The sequence below is a fragment of the Tetrao urogallus genome (assembly GCF_951394365.1).
Source record: "Tetrao urogallus genome assembly, chromosome: Z".
In the NCBI taxonomy this organism is placed as follows: Eukaryota; Metazoa; Chordata; class Aves; order Galliformes; family Phasianidae; genus Tetrao; species Tetrao urogallus.
This window is the reverse complement of record NC_136816.1, coordinates 43,179,197-43,205,445: the sequence shown is the minus strand read 5'-3', so window position 1 is coordinate 43,205,445 and position 26,249 is coordinate 43,179,197. Positions and strand designations below refer to the sequence as shown.

Sequence of the window (26,249 nt, the reverse complement as noted above, 5' to 3'; positions counted from 1 at the left end):
TTCTTTGCTGGGCTGCTAAAAATCTGCTAATTGCTCAGCCTGTGTTTGTACTTGGGATTGCTACGATCCAGATGCAGGATCTTGCACTTAATCTTCTTGAAGTTCATAGGGCTTGCAGGGCTTGCAGGCATCCCTCTCTGGATGGCATCCCTTGCCTCCACTGTGGCTTCACTCAGCAGGTTTTCCTGTAGTCATAAAATCACAGTATTGGGGTTGGAAGGGACGTCAGGAAATCATCTAGTCCAATCCTCCTGCTAAAGCAGGTAACCTGCAATAAGTCACACAGGCACCCATACAGGTCTTGAATGTCTCCATAGAAGGAGACTCCACAGTCTCTATTTGCAACCTTTTCCAGCGCTCCGTCACCCTTACTGTAAAGAAGTTCTTCTGTGTGTTTTTATGGAACTTCCTATGTTCAAGTTTTAGGCCATAACTCCTCATCCTATCACTATGTACCACTGAAAAGAGCCTGGCCTCATCCATTTGCTTCCCTCCTCCCTTCAGTTATTTATAAACATTTATCAGATTCCATCTAAGTTATCTTTTCCCTAGGCTGTGCAGACTCAGTCTTTCCTCATACAGGGGATGCTCCATGCCTTTCATCATCTTTTTTTGGCCCTCCGCTGGACTCCTTTTAGGAGATTTCTGTCTTTTTTTGAACTTGAGAGCCCAGAACTGGACACAGTTTTCTAAATGTGGCCTCACCAGGGCAGAGTAGAGCATTCTTTCATTAGGTGGGCGCATAGTCTTTATAGTATTTAACTGCATTTAACTGAACTCAGAGTTAAATAGTAGAGACTCAAATCAGTTAGAAATGTAGAAATACACTGACCAAATATTGTGGAAATCTGAAATTAAGTCCTCTATTCTATAGAGCCTCGCTTGAAAGAATTGGCTCAAGTTTTTAGTCTTATCCAAGAGGAGAAGAACTTCAATTCATAAAAGTCTCTAAAAGCATTCTTAGATCCTTATGAGAAAGATGCTACTCAAGCCTCAACTTCTTTCCTTTTTATAGAGGGGGTGGTGCCCTCCTGTGCATTATTTGTTGTAATGTTCCAGAGAGTATAATACGTAGAAGAACCAACACTCACATTTTTTTTCTGAGCGTGCTTAGCAGTACTTTTGTCATCTTTCTTTCTCTTTTTCTGTAAACAATAGTGTTCAACGAAAAGCTTCAGCAGAGACTGGTAGAAACTGAGAAAACATTTCATATTGCTCAACAGAAGTGGAAAGAACAACAACAAAGACTTGCAAGTGAAAAGGATGATATTCTCAGAACGCACAAGGATGAATATGAATTGCTTCTTAAGGAAAGAAGTGAGCTAGAAAGCGTTTTGCAGGTATGATCTATTAATAGCTTTGAAGATGAATTGCATGAGATGATGCCTGGAACCTTTTTTGGTGCAAAAGGCTAGGTAGTGGATTGGAATTTTTTCTGGTAGAGAAAAGAAATGTCCCTAATAGATAAACGTTGCAATATTTTTTCTGAAGAGCATAACTCTGTGAAGTTACACTTACTGTTTTGCAGACTTTCCTGCCTTGCTGGAATGTAATACAGCAGGTTTCATGTTAAGCAGCTAAACCAAGTCAACAGTGCACAGTGGCGGTGAGGCCCACTTGTCCTTTATATAGTTCAAAGCTGAGTTAGTAGAACCAGGGAAGCCTAAGACCTAGCTTCTGACTCAATTTTCCTTTCACCTCCCTTAGTCTGTCTTTTGCCTTTAAGCACAAAAATCACTTGTACAATATGGAGATAACACACTCATGGAATCCAGACTGTGATAATGGGATTTCCAAATGTGTGTTGTATGTTATTTGCTCTGTGCAACATAGAAGAATGTGATAAATGTCAGTGAGGTTTTAAAATTTTTGTAACCTTAGCACTGGTAGAAAGAACTGCTATTGGAAATTCAGATAGGAAAAAAAAAAATTTAGTGTTTATAGGTGATATGTCTTATGCTGTGGATTTTTATTCTTCAGATAATTAATTTCTGTGTATTTCTGGTAAGTGCAGTTGGGCTGCACTGGCATGCATAAATCCCTTAGATGCAAAATATGTTTATGATTTTAATAACTTTTATGCTCTTTTCACAATCAAGCAATTCAAAATAATTATATTTCAAAGAAATGTAGTAATAAGCTGTGGAGATGTTAACGTGCCCAACCATTGACATATGCCACTGGGATAGTAACAGTTACATAATTATAATTTAATCATTTTAATCTCTATAATGGAAAATTGAATCACCATGTGCCTCAGTGATATAGCAGCTCCAGTTAAGGAAAAATGAACAGGTATTTAACTACTATTAGAGAACATCTAAGAGAGGGCTATGAAGGTAGGGAAGGGTCTAGAGGGTAAGATATGTGAGGAGCTGCTCAGGTCCCTTGGTTTGTTTCAGCTTAGAGAAGACTAATGGGAGACCTCAAGGCTGGAGGCCCCCATCTCACACAGAGTGGAGAGGCAAGTGCTGATCTCTTGTGACAGCAGCAGGACCTAAGGGACTGGTTGGAGCTGCCTCGCGGGAGAGTCGTGTTGGGGTTTAGGAAAAGGTTCTTCACCAAGACAGTGATTGGGCGCTGGAACGGGTTCTCAGGGAACCCGTCTTGGCACTAAGCCTACTGAAATAAGTGTTTGGAGAATGCTTTGAAAAATAAGAGTTGGAATTTTGGGTGATCCTGGGTGGAGCCAAGAGTTGACTTGATGATGCCTGTGGGTTTGTCTTCTTGCGTTCAGGATATTCTAATACTCATGCTTTAAAAGAAGCATAGAGCAAAGGCTCTAGTAGATTTGATAGCCATTTACTCCTATACTCCTAAGAGTGACAAATGCAGAAAACAAGTTGCTACTTAGATATTCATTTTCTGTTACTCAACTTCTGTTTTTTTAAAATGTTTTTCCACTTTATTCTTTGTAACTTCCTTTAAAACATGAGAAACTTGACTCAGTTGGACTTGTTGCAGGTCAAGCTGCGGAAAATTAGCTCTGCTTTCTTCCCACACACTTAGCTCCAGACCTGGGGCATTGCCAAACAGTCCTCCCAGTGACACTGAACAACCCTTGCCTGGCAGCTTGGAAGCTATGTTCAGACAGCAAAGTTACCTCTTTAACTACATTATGATGCTGTTTATCAGATTCTATACAGTACCCATAGGAGCATCTATTAAAAAAGATAAGAGCAGAGAGAATTGTTGAATTACATCTATTCCAGAGTACTGTGAACTTTCTTTTCAATCCTTTGAAAGCAGGATGTAGTAAGAAAGATGCAATTAGACTGAAATCAAGTGGTGTGGCTGCATTTGTTCTTGTGCTTGCAGAACAAGTTGCACTGCGTCAACAGTTTGGCCGGTTTTGGGCTGGTTCTGTGACTAATGGGGCAGAGGGTGACCCACAACCCCCCCCATCCTGAGACAGAGGGTGGGGGTTAAGAAAAAGGGGTGGAGGTGGCCCTGAAAACAAAACAGCAGCAATGAGCTAAGGGAGAAAACTGATTTACTAAATATGATGGCAGAACGCATGAATACACAATATATTACAATATAATTGGAATTGTATAAATCAAATAAAATGAAAGAGTGTCCAAAAGTGGGAGGTCTTACTGTAATACTGAAGGTGAGATGGCTAGGGAGCCCACACTGTAGAGATGAGAAAGAAGGGGCAGTCTTGCGATTTGTGAGACATTTTATCTTTCCTACTAAATAGAAAACAGGAATGGAACAGTGGAAGTCTTCTCAGAGGAGAAAAACAGCATATCCCAGAACCAGATACTCGGAACTGTCAACAGAATTAGAACTGGAGCATTAACTCTCTAATTCCCAATGCACTACATGATGTTATGATGTGGAATACCAATAACAAAAGTCTTAAAACCATGATGCGCTGTATTGCTGTGTTAATACTTGAGAGACCTGGTTGTGGAGGAAGATCACAAAGCACTGTGTGATTTTGTTTAGTTTTGGTCTTACTTTATACAGATTAGAGAGATTCTAAGTATGTATGCCAATCCTTCTTGGAAAAGCTGTATCTAATAAATTGTGATTCTGAAGTTGGCTGTGGAAGTCCTGAGGCATGAAAATGAAGTCAGCTTAACCTATTGAGATGCATCTCCAGTGAATTAGAAGGCACTCACAGGGATCACTGAGTCCCACTCCTGCTTCTACCCCATATTCAAACCGTATATATGATGGCGTTGTTGCCTTCCTTTAGATGCTCTCTAAGAGCTTAATGTCCTTCTTATGTTGTGCTGCTCTATAAACTGCACTCAGTGCTTGAGATGAGGCTGCACCAGTGCAGAGAAGTCTCTTCCCTCAGACAGCTGACAGTGCTGGGTATGATGCACTCTGGGGTCCAGGAATGGCTGCCAGGGATCTCTGCTGACTCATCTTCAACTTGCTGTCAACCAGAGCCCCCAGATCCCTTCCCATGGAGCTGCTCCCCAGCTTCTTGTTACCTACTGTACATAAATTCAGGGTTGTCTTATTCCATATGCAGAGTCTTGTTGGATTCCATGTGATTGGTGATTGTTAGACTTCAAAGTTGTCAAGATCTCTCTGCAAGGCCTTTCTACTCTCAAGAGAGTCAGCATTCCCTCCTAATCTAGAGTATTCACTAGCTTACTTAGCATAACATGCCTTCAGCTCCTGTGTCCAAGTCATTTAAGAAGACATCTAAGAGAACTGACCTCAAAATGGAGCCCTGCAGAGCCCCACTAGATACTGGCCACCAGCTTGAAGCCCACCACCCATTCACTATAACTGTGAGCCTGACGTGTCAACTGCTTGTTCAGCCATGGATTACATTTATCTTTAGCTGTATGCTAGACATTTTGTCCTGAAGAATACTGTGAGATGCAGTATCAAAGGCTTTGCTGAAATTCATGAAGCTTACACTGACCGGAGGGAAAGTAATCCTGTCTGATTTGTAACAGGCTCTTCAGTGTGTCTATTGATTATACTTTACAGCCCATCTGCTTCATAAGGTAAGAAAAATTTGGAGTTTAATAATAAGTGCAATAGCATCACCTTGTGGTTAGCCAGAAGATAGTATTGTTTCCCAGAAACACTCCAGTTTTTTCTTAAATTACTTGTGTGATCGCATTGTTTATACACACATTAAAAAGTAAGCGATGTTTATATGTGTGTGCATAGTGCGTACATGCTATATGAGCATATGTGTATATGTTTTACGTAGTCAAATATTTCTCCTTGTAGTTGATGAGGGCAGGTGACTATTGGGCTAACGTAGTACAGTTTCATACTTAGGAGAAGTCAAAAAATCTCCAAAATGTTTTTTAAGGTTATGACATCCTACAACTCGTACTGACTTGTATAGCTAGCTTGATGTATTCCTCTTAGTTGTAGACTGATTAATGTCAGCTACATTTCCAGTATGAAATATTTTTAAATCTTGACACGGTATTTTTCCCCTACATATAAATGATATATTACTTATTTAATACATACTTTTCCTGGCTTATGTTTGTTAACATCTGGAAGGTGCACTGAAGAGATACAGATATTTAAGTGTGGAGAGAGTATGAGTAATTGTGTATTAAACTTCTCTTTTTTGCTCTGCAGTGGGAAGCCTGATGCAGGTGGGAGGAGACATTAGAGGATTGGTTTAATTTGTTTCCAGGGCTGTTATTTGCAGCATTGTATTTACTGTAGGTTTCCATTCTTAATTCATGTTTTACACAGCTGTTCCTTGTTATCTTCTCAGGGGATGCAAAAAAAAAGTCAAACGATAGTGGCCTGCACATGAACAAAGAGGCAAAATAAACTTACTTTCTAATTAGCAGTTCGTAATACTTAGCATGCTAGAGTGGCCCTGATTTCCTTACTGTCATGTTTGAATGATGAAAACTTTCTACCTTCAATTCAGAGGAACACCCAAAATCCATTTCTAGACTTTGGAAACAGCTTGTATTTGTTTGGTCTTCAGGTGTACATGTGGTTCCATCAGACTTGGTTCTTCAAAAAAATCATTCTATATGAATAATTCACTTTGTCCTTCTCTTTCTCCATGCTAGGATTTATGATTAGTAATTTTTAGGAACAAGAATATGTGATGTAGAAATAATAGCAGAGTGTGCAGACCAACTGAATACCTCTAGTTTATTTTCACAAAATGTCTCTTGGCAAGATATTGAATAGGATTAAATGAGCAAGAGGACTTAATGGAATCTTTCTGTGTTTTGCACAGAAAGCCATTTTAACAAATTAGGTCTCTAAAGGTTTCCAACTGAATCACTGGATTTATAGCTTCTTCCTGATCCTGGTTATGAGAAAGCTTATTCCTGTCCACTAGACTAAAGCTAGCAATTCTGAGATTTCTGTGATCTCTAGCTTAAGTATGTGTTAGACTTCTAGGAGTTCATTGTTTGGGTACTTTTCTCCCAGCTAGCTGTGTTGTAGAAGTGAATTAGGTAGCAGTGACTCCATGGAGTTGTGTAGTCCAGCAGTGATATTAATTATCCCACTCCATACCTTCTCTCATTTTCTGAATGCAGAAATTGGAATGGGGAGCAGCATCTTTATTGAGAGATACTCTGTAGATTCCATACATAATTGTTTAAAGTAATTCAATTTCTGGACAAATGTCTTTCTAAGATTAGCAAAAATGAACATTTTAAGTTTATGGAAGTAACCAATTTTGAAAAGACTGATTTGATTTCAAGTTCTATTAATAAAAAACCAAAGCAAAATCAAACTTCCTGTCCCTATGTATCCTTTTGTCCAGTGCAATTGCATGCTTTCCTTCCATCACTGACATTTGGTAGGATGGTAGAAGAGTTTGGAAGAGTAGCTGTTTAAAGTTTCCTGTGGGGAATTGTCTTTGTTTTTACTGTAAGTGCAGAAGGTCATATTTATGCTGATTTTTGAACCAGTGCATTTTGCCTGGTGGTGAATGAAGAACATACATGCTCTTGAGCAAGTGGCTCAGTTGACAGGTTGGATTTTAATAAATGGTAATTCATTCTCTGTCCCCAGAGTGTTCCTTTTTTAAGCTCTGCATTATTATTATAAGACTTTAATAAAAGTATTATTTCATTCTCTCTTTTTTTTCTTTTTTTTTATTTAGAAGCAGAATAGCGCTCTGCAAAACTTAAGTAAGAAGGTGAAAGATATGGAGCTGGAACATCGTGACTGTTCAGAAATGCTCACTCGTCATGTACACGAGCTTGAACACAGTGCTGAACAAGAGGAGCAGCTTAAAAAAGAACTCGAAGTAATACTTTTTGTTTACCGCTATTCCTCTCAAGAAACACTGAAGCTCTGAGCACTTTTGTTATTGTGGGATGAAACCTCTCCGTTCTGTGGTGATTTCTGTTTACAGAATTGACAGAATGTTGAACATCCATTTTGCAGAGCAGCTGAATAGACCAATGCCACTTACTATGTGTTTCTCACTTGCAACTGGTGTTAGAACAGCATGAAAATAAGGCTGAGATCAGGAAACCTTTCTTTTCTTTGCATTCTCTCTAACCATGTAATGTCTTTTTTTTTTAAGTCCTCTGTTCTTTTTTGCTTAGGGTTTCTTATTTTTTTTGCATAAGTTTTTGGAATAAGTAAACTTGAAATGGAAAATATACTAGAGCTGAGAAAGGTGCCAGATGGTGTACGAGGCAGAGAGAATAACATATCAGCAGTGATGCTTTACAGCACTCCTATCTATGCCTAAATGCTGAAGGCAGTTTTAGTTTGCGTGTTGAGTGATACCTGTTACTGAGAAGTCTCAAGCTTTTCCAACTAGTGTCTTCTAAATGAATTTCTTTTACTAAAATGCTATTTGCAATTTTCTCCAAAGTTTCATTATTTTGTTCATCTAAGTTACTGTAATAACTGCTATCTGAACGTGTGATCTGAACCAAGAGATTCATGACAAAGGATTTGTCACTAGTAAAAAGTATAGAAACCAGATGTCTCTTTATGATGTAAGTTTCCTACCAGAGATAGTTTTAGACATTTTCTATGACTAAGTTCAGAAAATTGGCACTGCTGGAACATTAGGAGTCCTTAAGAATAATGTAATGTACATTTTTTAGCTGTACATCATTAGTTTGTTCTTTCTTGTTTTTCTCCTTAAAGGCAAAGAAAATATTTAGAGAATTGGTTGCTAGAAAGTTAGAACACTGCAGTAAAGGTGAAGTACAAAAGATAATTACTGCAGGGAACATCAGAGCTCGTCAACTAAAAACACTGATTATTGATGAATGAAGTAGACATTTGTACCCTCAGAGATCTATAGGAAATCTATTGTTAGGTACTGCAAGGTGCATATATTGGCCTGGACAGAATTGCCTTCAGGTAGGAAAGTACTACGAAATTTGAATAGGCCTTTTAAAACAGAGATTTTTGCTTCAGCGGGCTTTCGTGAGGGCTGTTTTTTGTGTAACTCCAGGACATAAGATATTAACATAGAAATCATGAGCTGAAAGGAAGAATAAGGCAGGCAGTGGTTTCTCTCTTTAAGTAATTTAATTGGGTGTATTTACCATCTGTAAATTTATGAAGGATGCGCTCAGTTCCTCAGATATTTAACCGTATGCTGGAGGTGGTTTTATTATGGAATGCTGTATAGTAGCCAAAATCAACTAAGATAACTTAATTATGGCTTAAGTTTTATTAGAATCAATGTATTGATCCCTTTGATCTAGTGAGAAAACAATCTACACTACAGAGAAAGTATTCTTGTGGTATTTCCAAGTGTAGTTGTTTAAGCAACGATGAGGAAGGTAGGTGATAAATGCCCTTGCATAGGAGGTTTAAGCAAATGAGTACAAGTTCGTCTGTATAAGAATAGCGAAAAGTAAATTAAACTGCAGTGCATATGCTCTGGTCTGCTTGCATCTCACCATCATAAAAGTAAATTTCAAATGTGTAGATGTGAGAAAGGACCTACCATTCTGTGCTTAAAATTAGGTTAATAGGAATCTCTGGGAAAAAAAACAAAGCACCTTTGTGCTTTGAGAAGTAGAAGCACTAGATGTTTTCCATTTATTGGTTATCTTATTTAGCTTATTGCTACCTGGAGACATCACACTGGGTGGTAGACTTGCGCTCTAGGGTTTGTGACAGCAACATTATCTGTGCTGTACAAAATACCTGCATCCCTGTTTGTTGAGCAGTTTGTTCTGCCTCTTCTGTGATTATGAAAGGCTACCAATTCAAAATTTCTGAATTGACTGATTATCTGATTGATAAAACCTATTTTAAGTTGGTGTGTCAGCCATGATCCTGTCCTCAAAAAATTAAGCATACCGGGAAGCAGTTTAGTATTAACAGAGCTTGAAGTCTGAATTGCAGCCTTTCTTGTTCAAAGCCTTTCTTTGATTTATACATTTGTCTTTCCACTTATTCTCTTGCATTCTGGAACTCAATCAGTTAGAGATATTTTCTTTCCTTCCTGAAGAAGCAGAGTGGAGGGACCTCAACAAAAAAGACCAGCTTTGCTCATCTTCAACTTAGTGTGGCTACTGGAGCTTTCTCCTTGGAAATTGTGAAGGAAGTAATGCAGAGGTATTCAAGGTCAGATCTGTTGGATAAAGGAGGGGGAAGTGAGCACTGGGTTCCCTCCTAATTGGTGGAAGGAAAGGGTCATACCCTGTTAAAAGTGTATGTGTAAGTGTATATTAAAAGTGTATGCATGATAATTGTATCATGCTGTGGTAGCATGATCGCTTCTGTACATCATATTCTCAGTTGCCACTTTCTTCCTGTGTATTGTGGAAGAAGCATTAAAGAAGGGCAGTAAAGTCTGAGCAGTAGTTCTCACTACATGCCAATATGTTGCAGTTTCCTTACAGTTCTGTAATACTCTCACATGGTTCTGTGTCAATTTTAAACTCCTCACTCTGTGGGAATAAGTACTGCCTATTAGAAATACAGGTATTTCTGTTAATGTTCTGATAATCAACCTGTATTTAAAGCTGTGATTAAATTATTGATGTTATTTTTACCTGTAATGTTGATATTTGAGGTGGATTTCCATTCAGAGGCCTTAAAGTAGTACACCTCAAACAGAAAACAATTTTTTTTTCATGTAGTAGTCCTGTATTTGTTTATCTCTCTTCATGTTATGGATTGCTTTTTTAAAATTCTCCTTAAACTGGAAAACATTCTCAGAAGTTACCACTATTTAAATACTTATGCAGGCTACCTTATTATGTAAGTAGGCATTAAATAGGAAATGTATACTTTTAGTTTTTTGATGACATTGATAATCTTAGGGAGGTTTGTGTGGAGAATAGGGTTGTTCCAATTAAAAGGTCATCCTTTAATTTTTTGCTATTCGCTGCCTCTTCATGTGCACTTAGGATGAAGTTTCTCAGTTTGCAAAGCTGTTTACTACCCTCTGCTGGACATAAGAGAGAAGTCCATGAAAAAATACTTTCTGCTGTAATGAATGAAATGAAAAATTTAAAAGTCTCTGACATTCCTAGAAAAGATTATATCTATTACATTGTAATAGAAAGAAAGAAGAAGAAAATTCTTAACTTCCTCCCCCTCTTTTTTTTTTTTTTTTTTTTTTTTAATATTACTCAGGTGTTTTCCCTCAAATATTATTCTGAACATGATCTGAATGAACATATTTCTAGTTTCTGGAGTAAGAATTGATGTGAATTATGTGATTAGTCTGGGAAAATTACCATTATTCTATTGTAAAATAGCTGTTCCAGCTTGCAGCAGTACCAAATGTGGTGTATTGCTGCGTGAGCCTGGGGTCCTTCTGAACACATACTCTACCAGGAAAAAAAATGAAGTTGAAACCTTGTTATTGTTCTGTCTCTTTAGCCCAAGATTCACTAGTCAAATTCTTGATATATTTGTACTGAACTCATCAAGATCCTACTATTAATGAATGTTAATTTTGTGGAACCTGAGTCTTTTATTTTTGCCCTTTGCTCCTCTAACTCTGGAAGGATGATTTCTTGGGAAATATAGAGCAGTTTGTATATAAAAACAGTGTTTCTTGTAATGTGTCTGACTGCCAAAAAGCTGGGTAGGAAAGCTATTTGATGAACAAGGAATGAGAGAGGAGTGTGGACTTTTATCATGAAAAACAGAATTATTGTTTTATAAATTTCAAACTCTGTCTTGTTCATGGAAATGTGGTGATACTCTATTTTCTGTTATATGTTTTTGAGGTTGCTGACTCCCAGAAAGTTGGAGCTCAAGGTCTGTCAAGGTTTTTAAGCCTTTCTCTTGGGTCTTGAAAAATGTCCCATAACTTGGTTCATTTTATTTCAGAGACTTTGAATATATTGCTGTATTTGTGATACTTTGAGTGTGTTGCCGTTTTAAGATCAGTCCCTTAGCTTTCAGAAGGTCTTTCTGTATTCCCCTCCTTCAAGTATATAGACCTTTCACTATGCTGCTGAACATGTGGTCTTGCATTACTTTGGCAAAGCTGCTATAATGGAAAAATGACTGGGAAGAAAACTTGTTTGAGTGATGGGCCACCTCTGTATTTACAGAAAGTGTAAGTATGTGTAATAATAAAGTACACGTAATAGTGAAGTTGTGAATGTACTAAATTTCTTACTGTATACAAGTTAGTGAATTGAGAAATTGAATCTCAGATAAAAGCAAAATTGTGAACAGACAAAATTAACTGAATTGCAGTTGTATAGATCTCGCAGGAAAGAGTTGATAAAGCTTCAAACAGTATAAGAAAGGACACATTCTACAGCCTATTAACAGTGCCACTAGTTAAAATTTGAAGTCCTTTTTGTTTTGTCTGCCTGCACTCTCCTTTGTTTGTGGCTCACTCATATTGAAGCCTCCACTTCATAGGGTCTCCACACTCATCTGCACTCCCTCACAGCTCATGTCTAGGAATTAAAGTTACTGTGGCTGTCTTATATGCCCTTTAAGCACTGCATTTTAGTGGCTCCAAAGTTCAGGTTATTTCAGTGACATGCTTGCTAATGTAATGCACTGTACAGAGGGCCTTCCTCGTTACCATCAACATTTTATTGTGTTATTCAAGCAAAGGTTGAAGACTTCTCACTCTTAACTCACTGTCAGACCAAAGCTGAATATTCTGTAGACCTTACTAGGATTTAGTAGTCACACTTTAATCTTGTCTGTGTGTGTATAAAAGTGACGGTGTTGATGACTGGGCTTTTCAGAATTTTATGAACTGTGGAGAATAAGACCCAGAAGAGATACTCTTTTCCTCTCAAAGTACTGTAGGAAGGGAGAGCAATTAAGATGGGTTTGCCAACTGCAAATCAGTTGCAGATTGGGGTAGGTTTGCACTTTATCTAAAGGCAACCAAACTATAGCTGTATAACAATCCTATTGGTTTTGACTTTTTTCCTAGAGACAAGCATATGGATTATTTTATAGCCTCCAAATCAGTGTTACACAGGTCAAATATGACTCTTGTCAATGAGATATGTTACTCTTCATTTATAGGACTTCATTATAGGAAATATTGGTAGCATAGACTGCATTCCATAAAGCTGAAAGAACATTTACCTCAGTGGTTAAAAATTGCTTGTAGTTGAGTACTTTTATAGTTAATAATAAGTTGTTTATTATCTGGACAGGAGATGGCTCCACCTTACCATGATCAAGAGGCACCGGTATTTCTAACAGTAGATGGAAGTGGTCAGCATATTTTCCAAAGATGTGCTTAAACCTGACTTCTTAATTTGAGTTAGGATTTGTTGGGAAATGCTTTTAAGTTGGAAAAAGTGAGATCTTAATCTGAAAGTGGAAGTACATAAATGGAGCGATGATTCTGATCTGATGTATAGTCTCTTCCCTGAAAACTGTATCCTGGCTGAGCATTGCATATAAGAGGTTGTGTACTTAAAGCAATAGAAGTGTATAAATATCCTAATAATCTCTGTACTCTACAAATCTTGCAGAAGTTACCAAAATAGAAGCAGAGGAGGGAAAAAGGACTTGCACTACCACATCTGAAGTTGATAATTATTGGAAATGTACTTTTTTTTCTCTTCTTTATTGTTTGCTGAAGGTTTTGTTCAATTAAGTAGCTGTGGCATTGCACATATACAGGATATTGGGCAGTACATTCTGAAGGAGAAATTCAGTTTCACACATACTGCAGTACTTACAGTAAGGATGAGGAACTGAGAAACATAGAAGCCACACAGACACTTTGGAAAATAGTACTGCAAACTGTTGATGTTTGGAAATGCAAAATTGTTGTTGTTGGAATGTTTTGGAATGGAAATTCCATGAGTTCTGTAGTACCGTACTTGTCTGTCTTCAGATATGCTGCACGTCAGGGTGAAAACAGACGTAATAGGTGAGCTCTGTCAGTACTGAATATTTACTGAATAACCAATGTTACCAGTGCTGCATAAGAAAAGCTTCAGAGAACCCACTTATTTCAGTCCATCCTAGCAATATATTACTAAAAAGAAATAGTCCACGCTAAAATGAAAAATATTCCTGTTTAACGGTCAACTAAAAAACTGCAATCTGGATATCTGAAATCCTCAAGCTTTCTCTAGAATTTGTTTTCATGCATCTACTTGGTATACAGGCATTTTGTAAAGTTTTTGAATACAAAGGGAGACTGACTGTTATCTTTTGCATGATTCAAATGAGGTTTCCATCTTTCTGTCTGTCAGAAAGGTATGTGGAACTCCTCTCTTCATCCCAGTTTGTGTTCTGGAGTTTTTAATGTAGTGTTACAGATTAGACTCATCCCTGACATTTCTTTCTCCCACAGAGTACACTGTAGATCATTATCTCTGCTACAGGATGACAACAGTATGCATTATGGAGTGAAGTGCTTATAAGGATTAGCAGAGCCTATGTGAGACATCACAAGGAAGATAAACATTTATATGAAGTGTTTGAAGTTTTTTAAATTTTTCCTCTTTAGTCTCAGTTTGGAATCCAGATCTCATTTCTGCGGCTGATGTATACTTACATGAACAGCAATCCCAGATAGTATTCTAACTGAAATGTGATATCTGATGAATCTTTCTGTTGTTTAGCCAGGCTTATATGCTAATTTCTGATTAAATACCTCTTGCAGTTTTTGGTTTTCCCACAAATTTTCTTCTGACTTACTGACATCTCACTTTGTTTGAATTTACTAAATATATGGAATTGTAGAATATCCCAAGTTGGAAGGAACTCACAATGATCCTCAAGTCCAAATCCTGGCTTGACACAGAACTACCTAAGAAAACAAACCGTATGTCTGAGAGCATTTTCCAAAAGCTTCTTGAGCTCCATCATGCTCATTGCTATGGCCACTGTCCTGGGGAGCCTATTCCAGTGCCTGACCACTGTCTTGGTGAAGAACCTTTCCCTAACTCCCGTCCTGACCCTTCCCTGACAGCTCCATGCAGCTCCCCCAGATCCTGTCTCTGTCACCAGAAAGCAGAGGTCAGTGCTGCCCTTCCCCTCCCCTTGTAAAGAGCTGTTGGGTATGATGAGGTTCCCACTTAGTCTCCTCTAGGCTGAACAAACTAAGGGATCTCAGCTGCTCCTCATACATCTTGCTCTCAAGACCCTCCGCCATCCTTATAGCTCTCCTTTCAACACCCCATAGAAGTTATATCATTGAATGGTTTGGGTGGGAAGGGACTCTGAAAATTATCTCGTTGCAACCCCCTTGCCACAGGCAGGCACACCTCCCTTCGGGCCCCATATGGTGAACCAGAAGCTGCAGTGACCAAATAAAAGAACTCTGGAAACAGAATATTCAGAAACAGGACATCTTCATTACATCTTCAGTTTACTGGTGTATTTTTTCTGTAAGCTCTTAAATTTCCAAATTATTTTGTGCAAGAGAGTTGCTTATACTGGTAAACTAAGATTGAAGTCTACTTGAAGAATTTTTCAAGACGTGAGGGCACTGTAGTTCAAATACCATCTTTGGCTACTAGCAGTCCAAGAAAGTAGTAGTAGGTTTTGCCTGGTCCCTGATCGTGACTTATGTTGAAAGAAAATACATACTTGTTCTCTCTTTAGGTCTGTGTTTTCTGAAGTTTCAGCAAGCTAATTTAAACAAGGCTTTAAAAATTGGAGTTGTAAGAAATTATTGGTATGAGTAAGACTTTAAAAAGTCAAACAGAAGATGAACTTCAAAAACAAGAAGAGAATTTGAGGTTCCTAACCTTGCAAATTAAATACTAGTTTTCCTGGTTCTTCCTGTTGTAGGCATGCTAGTTCTACAGGTTAGTTTTTCAGTAACTTGTAAGAACTGAAGCAGATTAACCATCTGCAAACATGTCCTTTTAAATGGAACTGCTCTCAGACAGCAGAAGAGTGATGTGTTGCCACTTCTTACTTCTTTCAGAATTTTTTAGAAATGAATTTCTGTATTTCTGGCAGTTGAAGTTTCCTCTGGACCATGCCTTTTTGCCCTTGCAGTTAAGTGTCCATCATGTCAGCTTTACATGTGCTCTAGTTTTTAAGTTCTATGTTAAGAACTACATGTAGAATCTGTTCTGGAGAATAAGATTGGTCCATTTTCTTCCATTCTTTCAGGTACTCTCAATCAAGCTGTTACTTACTCTATTTTTATTTATCTGTCTATCGGGACTGTCTCTTTGTTCCCTAGGGTACTCGTTCGCAGAAATAAATCAATGATTGTGGTGTCTTTTAACAAGCAGAAAGTAATTTTCTTGCTTCATTCGAAGGCAGAGAACAGAGTTCTCAGAAAATCTGACATTAGTAGTCAAATGAGCTTATGAATTAGTAAGTAATTAAAACCTTGCAGTCACTTTTTTCAATTTTTTTTATTCTAGTGTTCAGTATAAAAATAGGTGCTTGTACAAGCTAGCCAAAGATGGAAGGTAATTTTTGCACTTGAGTCTATATTGTGAAATGCTCCTTTTTGTTCGTGGACTACTTTTACTAGGCTGGCAGGGCAGTATTTGTTTGTAAAACCATCCTTTTGGAAGCTGTTGATCTGTTGAAGGATGCTAAGGAGGTCGTTACAAAATGAGCCAGGTGATAGTTTGTTAATTTTGCATTAAAGCTGATGTTTGGAAGGAATAAGACTTTAAGACTAAATCAGTACTTAAAATTTTGAGGATAGTCTTAGAAATACGGAAGTATAGGAGGAGAGTTTGTGCAGGATTTTTTTCTTTGATTATGTTAAACATGAGACTTCTGAGGAAGAGTTCAGGCCTTCTGACATATCTTACTGTGGAGTAGGTTTGGTAAGCTCTGTGCTTTTTCTGCTTTTCTCTTTGGTATGCTTCTGACAAACATCTGTATTGAAAATTTTTCCTTTTTTTGTTTGTGTATGTGAGAGAGAGATTATACAAACGAGCATTACATTTATTGTCAAGAGCCTTTGTTCTAACATCTGTTAAAGTTTCTTCTCTTAAATGCTTGCAACCAAGATGCAGTCTCACTGATTTTACATTTCCAATATCAAGAATTTTGATTGTATTTATGCAACCTGAAATGCGCTTATGTTAAAAAAAACCCTGTTGCTATCCCAAAAAATAAAGTAAGGAAGTAGCCTGTCTTTTTAATATCTTGAGGCCAATCCAGATTTTAGAACAGATTTCTAGCATAGTCATTGTCATTCTTTAAATGTTGGAAGAATGGACAGTCAAATTCAGACAATCCCATGTTGCTTAAACTGTGCTTGCATATACAGATACTCTGTTCTGTAATGCACTGTGACTGATTTGATTAGTCAGGATATTTGTTAAAATATTGTACACTTCCTGACATTTTTCTAGACAAAACCAGCAGAATAGTTAGAAGTCAATACAAATACTGTTTCAGCTCTTTGAAACAGTATTCTTAAAGTTCTTTGGCATGGTGAATCTCATTGATTTAGGCCTGCAAAGCAGTGTTGGCATTTTAATTGGAAATTACATGCTAAAAACAGTACGTATTTATGGAATTCTCAGTCTTCTCAATACTTTGTCATCTCATTACTAAATTTATAGATACTCTATTGTTATTTCATTGTTTTCTGGAAAATGTAGGCTGGAGTTGTGTTGCCTCAGGTTATAACCTTGGTAAAAGCAAATACTATGGTAATCAATAGAAAATTTGAGCTCAGTCTTTTCACTTTTTGATTCCAGCCACAGTTTTTTTAGTTCTAAAACAATGCAGTGATAACATAGTGCTAAATCAATTTACTTAACAGAATAGAAAATCATGTAATATTTTAGCTCTGCAAAAATTATTTTGATATGTGTTTCTTAGATCGTTTCTTGGATAATCATAGTTTCCTGTGGAAGTCAGATATACTGGAGTGGTATACAGAATCCTAAAATATTGAGTTATAAGAATCTGTATGTTATGTTTACGATCTGTCTGAACTTAAATTTCTTCAAAATGTACTTCTAGGCAGCAACAGACAGAATAAAACAATTGGAAGAAAGCATTGAAGAAGAAAGAGCAGCACATTTGAAATCCAAATTCAATTTGGAAATCACCCAGGTAAACTTTCTGTTAAATATTTTGTGGAGCTTTATATCAGATGAGTTCCTGAAGTTATAAAGTTGCAGTCTTCTAGATGCTTCAGTAAGAACACTGGATTTTTTTTTTTTTTTTTTTTTTTTTTTTTTTGCATTTAAATTTCAAAACTGTAATACATAAAGGAAAGATCAGAAAAATACCTGTTTCTCAGGGAATATTCTTTTCAATTCTTTAAAAATATTAATAATTTATTCAGATTTGTAAGAATAAGAGTGTAACTTCTCCTGGTATTTATATAGTGTAGGAAAAAGAAATATTTAATTAGAGCTAAACACCATGGTACCATATAAATATCCTGTCCTATGTCTTTTGACTAGAAATTTACTGGGACTATTTGGATATGCAGTATATGCATCTGACTTCTATAGGAATGAGTACTGAATAAATGCACACTGAAACTGCTGTTACAAATATTATTGTTCAAAGTAGATTTCACCTTCAAACAACGTTACAGTATCAGCAACTACCAGTAAAGGTTAATTATATGAGAAAACGTAATATATATACTTGAATGTTAAATCTTTGCATTTTTAATAATGGATATCTATATGACTGAGAAGAGCTGTGAAATACTGGCATTTTAGGAAGCAGTAGGGAAAGATCTCAGATTTGTCCCAGAGGAGCTTGAGACAGCTCTTTGAAGAAGGTAGCAAGGCTAGTAGACCAGCTGAAGTTCCTCAACACCAATGCATGCGGCATGAGCATAAGCTGAAGGAGTTGGAAACCATAGTGCAGTTAGAACAATATGACTTACCATCACATTTTCATGATAGCAGTTAATAATTGCACAACTGGAGCAAGACAATTAAGATCTGCAATCTGTTCAAGAGATGGGCAGGGAAGGATGGGTAGGGGTGTTGCCTCTGAAAAACAACCATAATCAGGTTGAAAGCTTGTGAGTAGAAAAAATAAAAATAAAAAAAAAAGTCAGGGATCAGACCAATAAACACCTTGTAGTTGCAGTTTACTGCAGGCTGCTGTAAACAAAGTCTGCAAGTCTGAAACAACCTGTTGAATGTGAATGTGTATAAGTCTATGGAACCTTACAACACTGTGTATTCAATGAATATATGGATGCTATAATTAAGAAATATACAGGCAAGTTAAGCTAAACAGGTTATCATGCTAAAGAAGAACAGATGCAAAGCTTACCCTTGTCCTGAGATCACTGAGAAGACTCTAAGAGGAGCAGTCTCCAAGTGAGATCCTTCTTCAGTGCTAGTCAGTTCTTAAATGGGGTCTAGGAAAGGTGGAGCCAGGCTCCCCCCCTTCCAGTAGCACAGGAGAATTGTCTTCACCTGTGCTCCCAGAGCTGACTCATTGCTCGCCTCAGGTTGTCAGTCAGAGGTTCAGGCTGTGATTCAGCAGTTCCCATATGGACACACATCTCAGTTCCTGAAAGAGCTATCTTACGTGGTTGCAAAGCAAGTCTTCACTATATTTGAGAAGTCACGGCTGTCAGGTGAAGTCCCCAAAGAGAATTGGGAAATGAAGACCTGGGGAATCCAAGGCCGATCACTTCTATGCCTGGGGTGGTTGCAAAACAGATTCTCCTAGAAGCTATGTTAAGGCACGTGAAAGATGAGATGATGTGAGGCACCAACAAAGCTTCACCAAGCACCTTCCCAACTAGGTGACTTTCTGCAGTGAAGTAATGGTGTTGATGGACACAGGAAGGGGAACTGATTCCATCTCCCTGGTTTTGTGCAAGGCTTTTGATGTGGTCCCATACCACAGTCTTTTCTCTAAATTGGAGAAATAAGGATTTGAAAGGTTGATTATTCAGTGGATAAATAATTGATTGGATTGTTTTAGCCAGAGGGTTGTGGTCAATGGCTGTTGACCACAGGTGGGGCTGTTGGACTGTGTCCAAAGAAGGGCCACAAAGATGATCTGAGGGCTGGACCACTACACCTTGTTCAGTCTGGAGAAGATAAGGTCGTGGGCAACCTGATCTTGTGGGAGCTGTCCTTGCCCATGGCAGGTGATATTCAAGGTTCTTTCCAACCCAAGCTGTTTTATGAGTCTATGATCACATAATGTTTGACCAAATGAGGCAATTACAGCTTACTTTAGAAGGCAAGCAAAAAAAAAAAACAAAACCAAAAAACCAAAAAACCCACTACTTTAATATTCTTATAATACAAGACTTTACAATGTAAATTTTACAAACTTAGTAAAATTTGTATTCTTCCTTTTTATTTCCTGAGCAACAAAAATAACTGATGCTGTTTTTGAGTTAGTTTTTTCCTTATTTTAATGATCTTCTTTGTGAAAATGCTCTTATTTATTTATTTATTTATTTATTTAAGGGTACCATTAAGGTAGTGAAAAGAAGAGGTTTGCTTTTCTTCATTTTCTTCGTCTTCTTCATCATATTCAGTGGAACTGAGAGGGCAGTGTTCCATAAAATTAGAGACTTTTATAAATAAGCAGCTGGTACAGTTTTCTTCTCTTTTTGAATATGTGGACTTCTCAAGTATGGTTTCCTCTTAGCAAAAGTAATAATTGTAGTCTTTGCAGCCATGTATCAAACTTAAACAATAGAATTCCCCTGAAAAACTGTGCCTAAAACCTGAAAGGTGAAAAAGTCATACACCCCTAAGCACATTAAAAGGCATTTTTTTCAACTTACTGTTTATCTCTGAATTATTTATACATTTCTGCATATATTCAATGCTTTTTCTCAAAATGCAGTAAGACAGATTTAATGGAATATAATTGTCCTTAAAGCAGAAAATGGAACAGTGTTAAATACCATGATACTTTTTTCTAGCTTGCTTTCATTGTTTTCTGATCACTTGGTAGATGAGAATTCGAGAACTTGAAGGAGCTTTACAAATGGAAAAAGTCAGCCAGGCAGAAGCTCTTTCAGACCTAGAGATGATCAGGAAGGAATTCAAAGAGGTAGAAAATGCATATGAGAGAGAAAAACAGAAAGCCCAAGAGAACTTGGAAAAAGTCAATAGGTAAGTTATCTTTTATATCCATTGAAAATTGGCTGTAGGAAGCTGGAATAGCACTAACAGTTCTATAGTTTCCTATCAGTAGAAAACAGTACCATCCTACACTCCTTGCAAACCTAAAAAAGGCTTCAAACCTGGTGTTCCATTAATAACAGGTCCATACTAGTAAGCATACATGTTAGGGGAAGGTGGAGGTTATGATGTAGGTTATTTGTCTAAGCAAAATACTGAAAATGATAGTTACGATAGGGTCTTGTAGCATTTGGGAGAAGTGTAGAAAAACGTACGCAATGGGTTTAAAAATATTTTTTTTCTTTATACAAATACAATGTTATGGTGAGAAGTTTTCATGGCAGTAGGTGGATCTTCAAGATTTCTATCTAGGAATTGTTTATTATTTCTGCTGAATAATCTTTATTTTCTGCTTTTGAATAAACCTGGAAAGTTTTGACTTGGTAAGAATAGGACAGGAAAAGGTGTAAAGTAGGTAAAATTAACTGGAATTCCTTTCCCGCTTGGTACATTCTGCTTTGTCTGTGGTAACAGATGGTTCTTGGAAGAATGGCTGTGTTATACTTACCATGCAGATAGAAGGATGCACAGTACTGTATCTTCTTCCTTGGCTGAATCAAGTATATCTTGGCATAAGAAAACATAAGAAGAATGGTGTTGTAAAACAGGTAGCTAAGCAGTAAGTAAAATGAAGGATAGATTTAGAGAAGGAAGAGGTTTGGAAGAACTTAAGTTGATGGATTACCATGGTGTTCTGGGTAGAGAATTCTGTGGACTTCAGAGCACTGAATTCGGCCTTTCTTATATACATAGTTTCAGAGATGTTTTTAGTAACACATTTGAAACATCTGCTGTGTTATTAACACAATGGAACTCTTCACCAAAGTTAGGCCAAAAGAAGTCTGAAAGTGAGATTGTGCATTTAGGTAAACAAAAGCCATATTAAAAAAAAAAAAGAAAAAAGAAAAAACCCAAACTTTTTCTTCAAAGAAAAGAAAATAATTTTCATGTAAAAATGGTGAGAATGCATGAAATACATTATGATAGTAATCCAGTGTCATTATTCAGGAATATTGCAGTTTAAACAGCTGGGAAGCTGACAGGGTATATTTTGAGATTTTTAATTAACTGTAAGCTTGTCCTGCCTTGTTGTTTTGCTCTAAACATGAATTCTATGTTAGCAGTGTATTTGGCGTAAAGGTAATACCAAGTTCTTTGCATTTTCTTGAAGTGAAGAAGGCCTGTGCCAGTAATATGACTTTTTTAAAATTTTAAAAATCTACTTCATATTCAGAGCGGCTTTGTTTGAAGTCTATTGGATCAGGAGCTGTTTTGATCCAACTTCTTACCTGCAATGCATGTGTTCATCATGTATGTAAGTTCTAATTTCTTGTCTTGCGCAGAATTTTTTTCCCCCAGTAGGTTTCCATGTTCAGTTGGTGAAGAAAATACAGAAAATTCATGTTTTTGGAGATGAATTCACAGATAAAATCTTTTCCTTCCCTGCTAATTCCTGGACAGCTTCTTCCTTCCAAAGTCCAGTTCTCGGCCCCTCAGATGAAGGACAGTTAACTGCTTGAGAGAGTCCAGTGCAGTGCCACAAAGATGATTAAAGGAGACGAGGAGAGGCTGAGGAAGCTGGGTCTCTTTAGCTTGTTCTCATTAATATTTGTAAATATGGAAAGAGTGAGTGTCGTGAAGGGGATGCCACTCTTCTCAATGACATCCAATGACAGGACAAGGGGCAGTGGGTGCAAGTTGGAACATGGGAGGCTCCACATAATATGAGAAACAGCTTCTTCACAATAAGGATAACAGAACACTGGAGCAGACTGCACAGAGAGACTGTGGGGTCTCCTTCTCTGGAGATATTCAAAACCCACCTGAATGCATTCCTGTGTGGTCTCATCTAGGCGTTGCTGTTCCAGCAAGGGGATTGGACTAGATGATCTTCGGAGGTGCCTTCCAATCCCTGACATTCTGTGGTTCTGTGTGATTCCGAAGCTGACTATTCCAAGGTCCATCTCTGTATTTGAGGCTAGACCAGCTAAATTCAGCATCATCAAATGAAATACGGGGCTTTAAGTTTTCTTGGCTAATGTCTATTAAGCTGAAGTCGTTTTCAGTCTAGAAAATCTTTTCCTGTTTTCAATATGGCCACATACCATAACTTTCTGTAATCAGTCAAGGAGCCATTAGCCTTCCAGCAATCTTTAGGTACAATTTATCATTCCTCCTAGAAACTTCAGGAATTACTCCCCTATTGTTTCTATCCAAGCTCAAAAACTTGCCTTTGTACTATATGAGCAGCTCATGTCTGCATGAGAGAATACTAACCTCTCTGTGAAAGTTGGTAGTTTTAATAAAGGCTTAAGAAACAGAAACTGCCTATTCTTAGAGTACTGTCTCTCTGAACTCTTAGTCTGTAAAGGTAGGTCAAAATTTACCTCAATTGGACTGTCAGTATGCTCAGTTCCTTTTAGATACTTGCATGTAATGGGCATGAATGTCTCTTCAGTCTACCCTGCTTTTTTTATGTGTTGAAGCATACAATTATCAGTTATACTGGTGAGTATCAGTGATTACTTTCACTGGATCCTTTCAGATAGAATAGAAGAACCTTTGATCTACTTACCTTTGAAGGGTGTGGTCCTTGAATTTAAGATGAGGAGCTTTTCATTTTCTTTTAAGCCACGATTTGGCATCCTAACATATTTTTGCTTTGCCTGAAGGGGTCCTCCAGGATTGTCTTTCAGTCTTTGGAAATTGTTGGGGACTTTCATTTATTGTGCTAGAATACTTGTATGTCTTTTTAGCTGGATTTGATGTGGGATAAGTGGAATCTATACAAAGCTGTGAGAACTGATTTTCTGAGAAAAAGATCAGTGCTGATTCCAAGCATACAGACTTTTCTGGGTTGCATAATTTATTAATTAGCTCTGAACCCAGTAGCACTATGTAAATTGTAAGTAAGAAGAGATCTGGTTCTTCATGTTAATTTACTTTTCTTGAAGACTGAGGAAATAATGTAGAATAAATTGGAACTTCTCTTACTGTGCTTCTGAAAGCTATAAGAATAGGAGTGACATTCGATAACTGAAATAGGCAAATTCTGTAAGAATAAGAAGTAAACATCTACATCTAAGAGAAAAAGAATATGTTAGCTGGGCTGGAGCAGAAAGACATAGGCATTAGGAGGAATGATGAAGTATTCCTTCAGCTAAAAGGTATGTTTTGTCTTTATATGTGGGTTAAATCTGTAAGACTTATTTAATTCAAAGCCAGGAAGTGACAATATTGATTTAAAAACTGGGAAAAATTAGAGCCCTTTGGGTTACTAGCAGTTCTAATGAAAGAATAATGAAAAGAGAAAATAAAATGAAGACAGACACGGGATGTTGCCACTGTTAAAAATGATGCCATAGAATAATTTAAGCTGGAAGGGATTGTAGAAGATCTTTAATTCAACATTCTACTTGTGCCAGAGTCAGCTTTGAGATCAGATTACTCAGGGCTTTGTCCAGTAGATCTTCAAGATCCCCGAGAATGATGACTGCACAAGCTTTCTGGGAGCCTGATCCTCTTACTGACTGTCATGGTGGAAGAAAGCTTCTCATAGTCTGAATCTTTCCCGATTCAATTTGTGACTGTTCTCTCTTGTCCTATACTTTGTTGTGAAGAGGCTGGCTCAGTCTCCTTGGTGACTTAAAGGTACTGCGGGGTCTGTTATTCACCCTTCTCCAAGCCGAACATACCAAGTTTCCTAACGTCATATGGCCTGTACTCCAGCCCCTGACCATTCTGGTGATATTCTCATGAGCTCACTCTAGTTCTGTTGTTATTAGCATTGTACTAAAATGTCATGCTAATAATTTATACAATCATAGAAAATCATTAAGGTTGGAAGAGACCTCTAAGATCATCAGGTCCATCCTTCAACTCATCAGTATCATGTCCGCTAAGCCATGTCCCCACCTCTGCATGTTTCTTGAATGTCTAGAGGGATGATGACTGCACCACTTTCCCGAGCAGCCTGTTTCCATACCTCACCACTGTTTTTGAGAACAATTTTTTTTCTAATATTCAACCTGAACCTCCCCTGGCATAATCTGAGGCCACTGTCTCTCATCCTCCCACTAGTTGTGTCAGAGAAGGAACCAACCTTATGTTGTTACAACATCCTTTCAAGTAATTGTAGAAAGTGATAGTGTCTCACCTGAGCCTCACCTTCTCCAGTTCCCTCAGCTGCTTCTCGTAAGTCTTGTGTTCCAGACCCTTTACCACCTTTGTTGCTATTCTTCAGAAACTTTTTTGGCCTCAGTGTTCTTGTAGTGTGGGCCCCAAACTGAACGCTGTACTTAAGGGGCAGCCTCATCAGTACAAGTGCAAGGGGACACAATCACTTCACTAATCTTGCTGGCTACACTATTTTTGATACAAGCCAGGATACCATTGGCCTCTTTGGCCACTTGAGCATGCTGTTGGCTCATGTTCAGCAGCCAGTCAACTAACATCCCCAGATCCTTTTCCTGCATATAGATTGCCAGCTTCTCTGCCTCATGTCTCTAGCATTTTGTAGATTTCTTGTGACCAAAGTGCAGGACCCAGCACTTGGTCTTGTTGACTGTTATGCAACGTGACTTCATCCAGTTGTCTGGGAGCTTCCCACCTGACCAAGACTGTTGATAAATAATGGAAAGTGGCTTGGTGAGCATTTCTGCTAGCTTATGTAGGTCCAGTCTGGGTCCATGGACATGTGATAGTGTAGATGGTAGCTGTTCTCTCCTGAATTGTAATGTGTTTATTCTGTTCCCCATCTCTGTCTTCAAGCTCAGAGAACTCAGTACCCTATTGACTATTAAAGATAGAAGCAAAGATAGCATTGAGTACTCAGCCTTTTCCTTGTCCTTGGTAGTAATGCTCCCCGTTGCATCCAATAAAGGATGTATATTCTCCTGGGCTCCTTTTAGCTGTTAATGTATTTGTAAAAACAATTCTATTCACTTCAATAATTAACTTCAAAAAAATCTCCCCCCCAAATAAAACTAAAAAACTTGAAACCAAAATCAGCTAGAAAATGAGGGAGTCTGGTGAAGTCAAGAATGGTGATCAGATTAAGTTTTTGCTGGGTTCCTGCCTTTTTAATTTTCCCTCTGCAACTTCAGGCAACTTCCTTCGCATTCCTCTCCTTTCAAAGGTGGTAAGCTCTCTTTTTTTCCCCTGAGTTTCAGCAAAAGCTCTTCTCTGGTGCTCTTCTCTGTTGCTTGTCGTAAGGTACACCAGAGATGGTCTGCTCCTGCACCTTTAAGACTTCTTTCCTGAGAAATGTCCAGCCTTCATGGGCACTTTGTCCTTCAGAACTGTATCCTACAGGACTCTGCCTACTAATGTCCTAAAAACTCCAAGATCCGCCCTCTGGAAGTCTGGAAGATAGCAGTTTTTCTGATGCCCCTCCTGACTTCATCAAGAACTTTATCATTTTGTGGTTACTATGACAGAGGCAGCTTCAGACCATCGTGTCTCCCATCAGTCCTTCTCTGTAAATAGCAAATCTAGCAGAGCACCTTCCTGGCTGTCCTACCAGATGTGTTAGGAAGCTATCTTCCACACACTTCAGGAACCTCCTAGGTTTTCTCTTTTCTGTGCTATTGTATTTCCAGCAAGTATCTGGCAAGCTGAAGTTTTCTATGAGAACAAGGGCTAATGACTCTGTGATTTCCAATGGCAGCTTGTAGAATGCTTAATTTGCCATTTCATTCTGGTTGGATGGTCTGCAACAAACTCTCCCCAGGATATCAACCTTTTTGGCTTTGCTCTGAT

The 26,249-nt window shown here is 37.9% G+C and overlaps 1 protein-coding gene across 1 annotated transcript in view; it reads left to right on the top strand.

Moving 5' to 3' along the window:
• The window catches only part of CCDC171 (coiled-coil domain containing 171), a gene marked incomplete at both ends in the record, with an annotated part of 260,866 nt that overhangs the window by 14,771 nt on the left and 219,846 nt on the right, over positions 1 to 26,249 (top strand). The window contains 4 exon segments of the mRNA XM_079548267.1: positions 1,159 to 1,340; positions 7,082 to 7,228; positions 17,320 to 17,412; positions 20,260 to 20,420. Coding sequence (XP_079404393.1) covers positions 1,159 to 1,340; positions 7,082 to 7,228; positions 17,320 to 17,412; positions 20,260 to 20,420 — 583 coding nt within the window.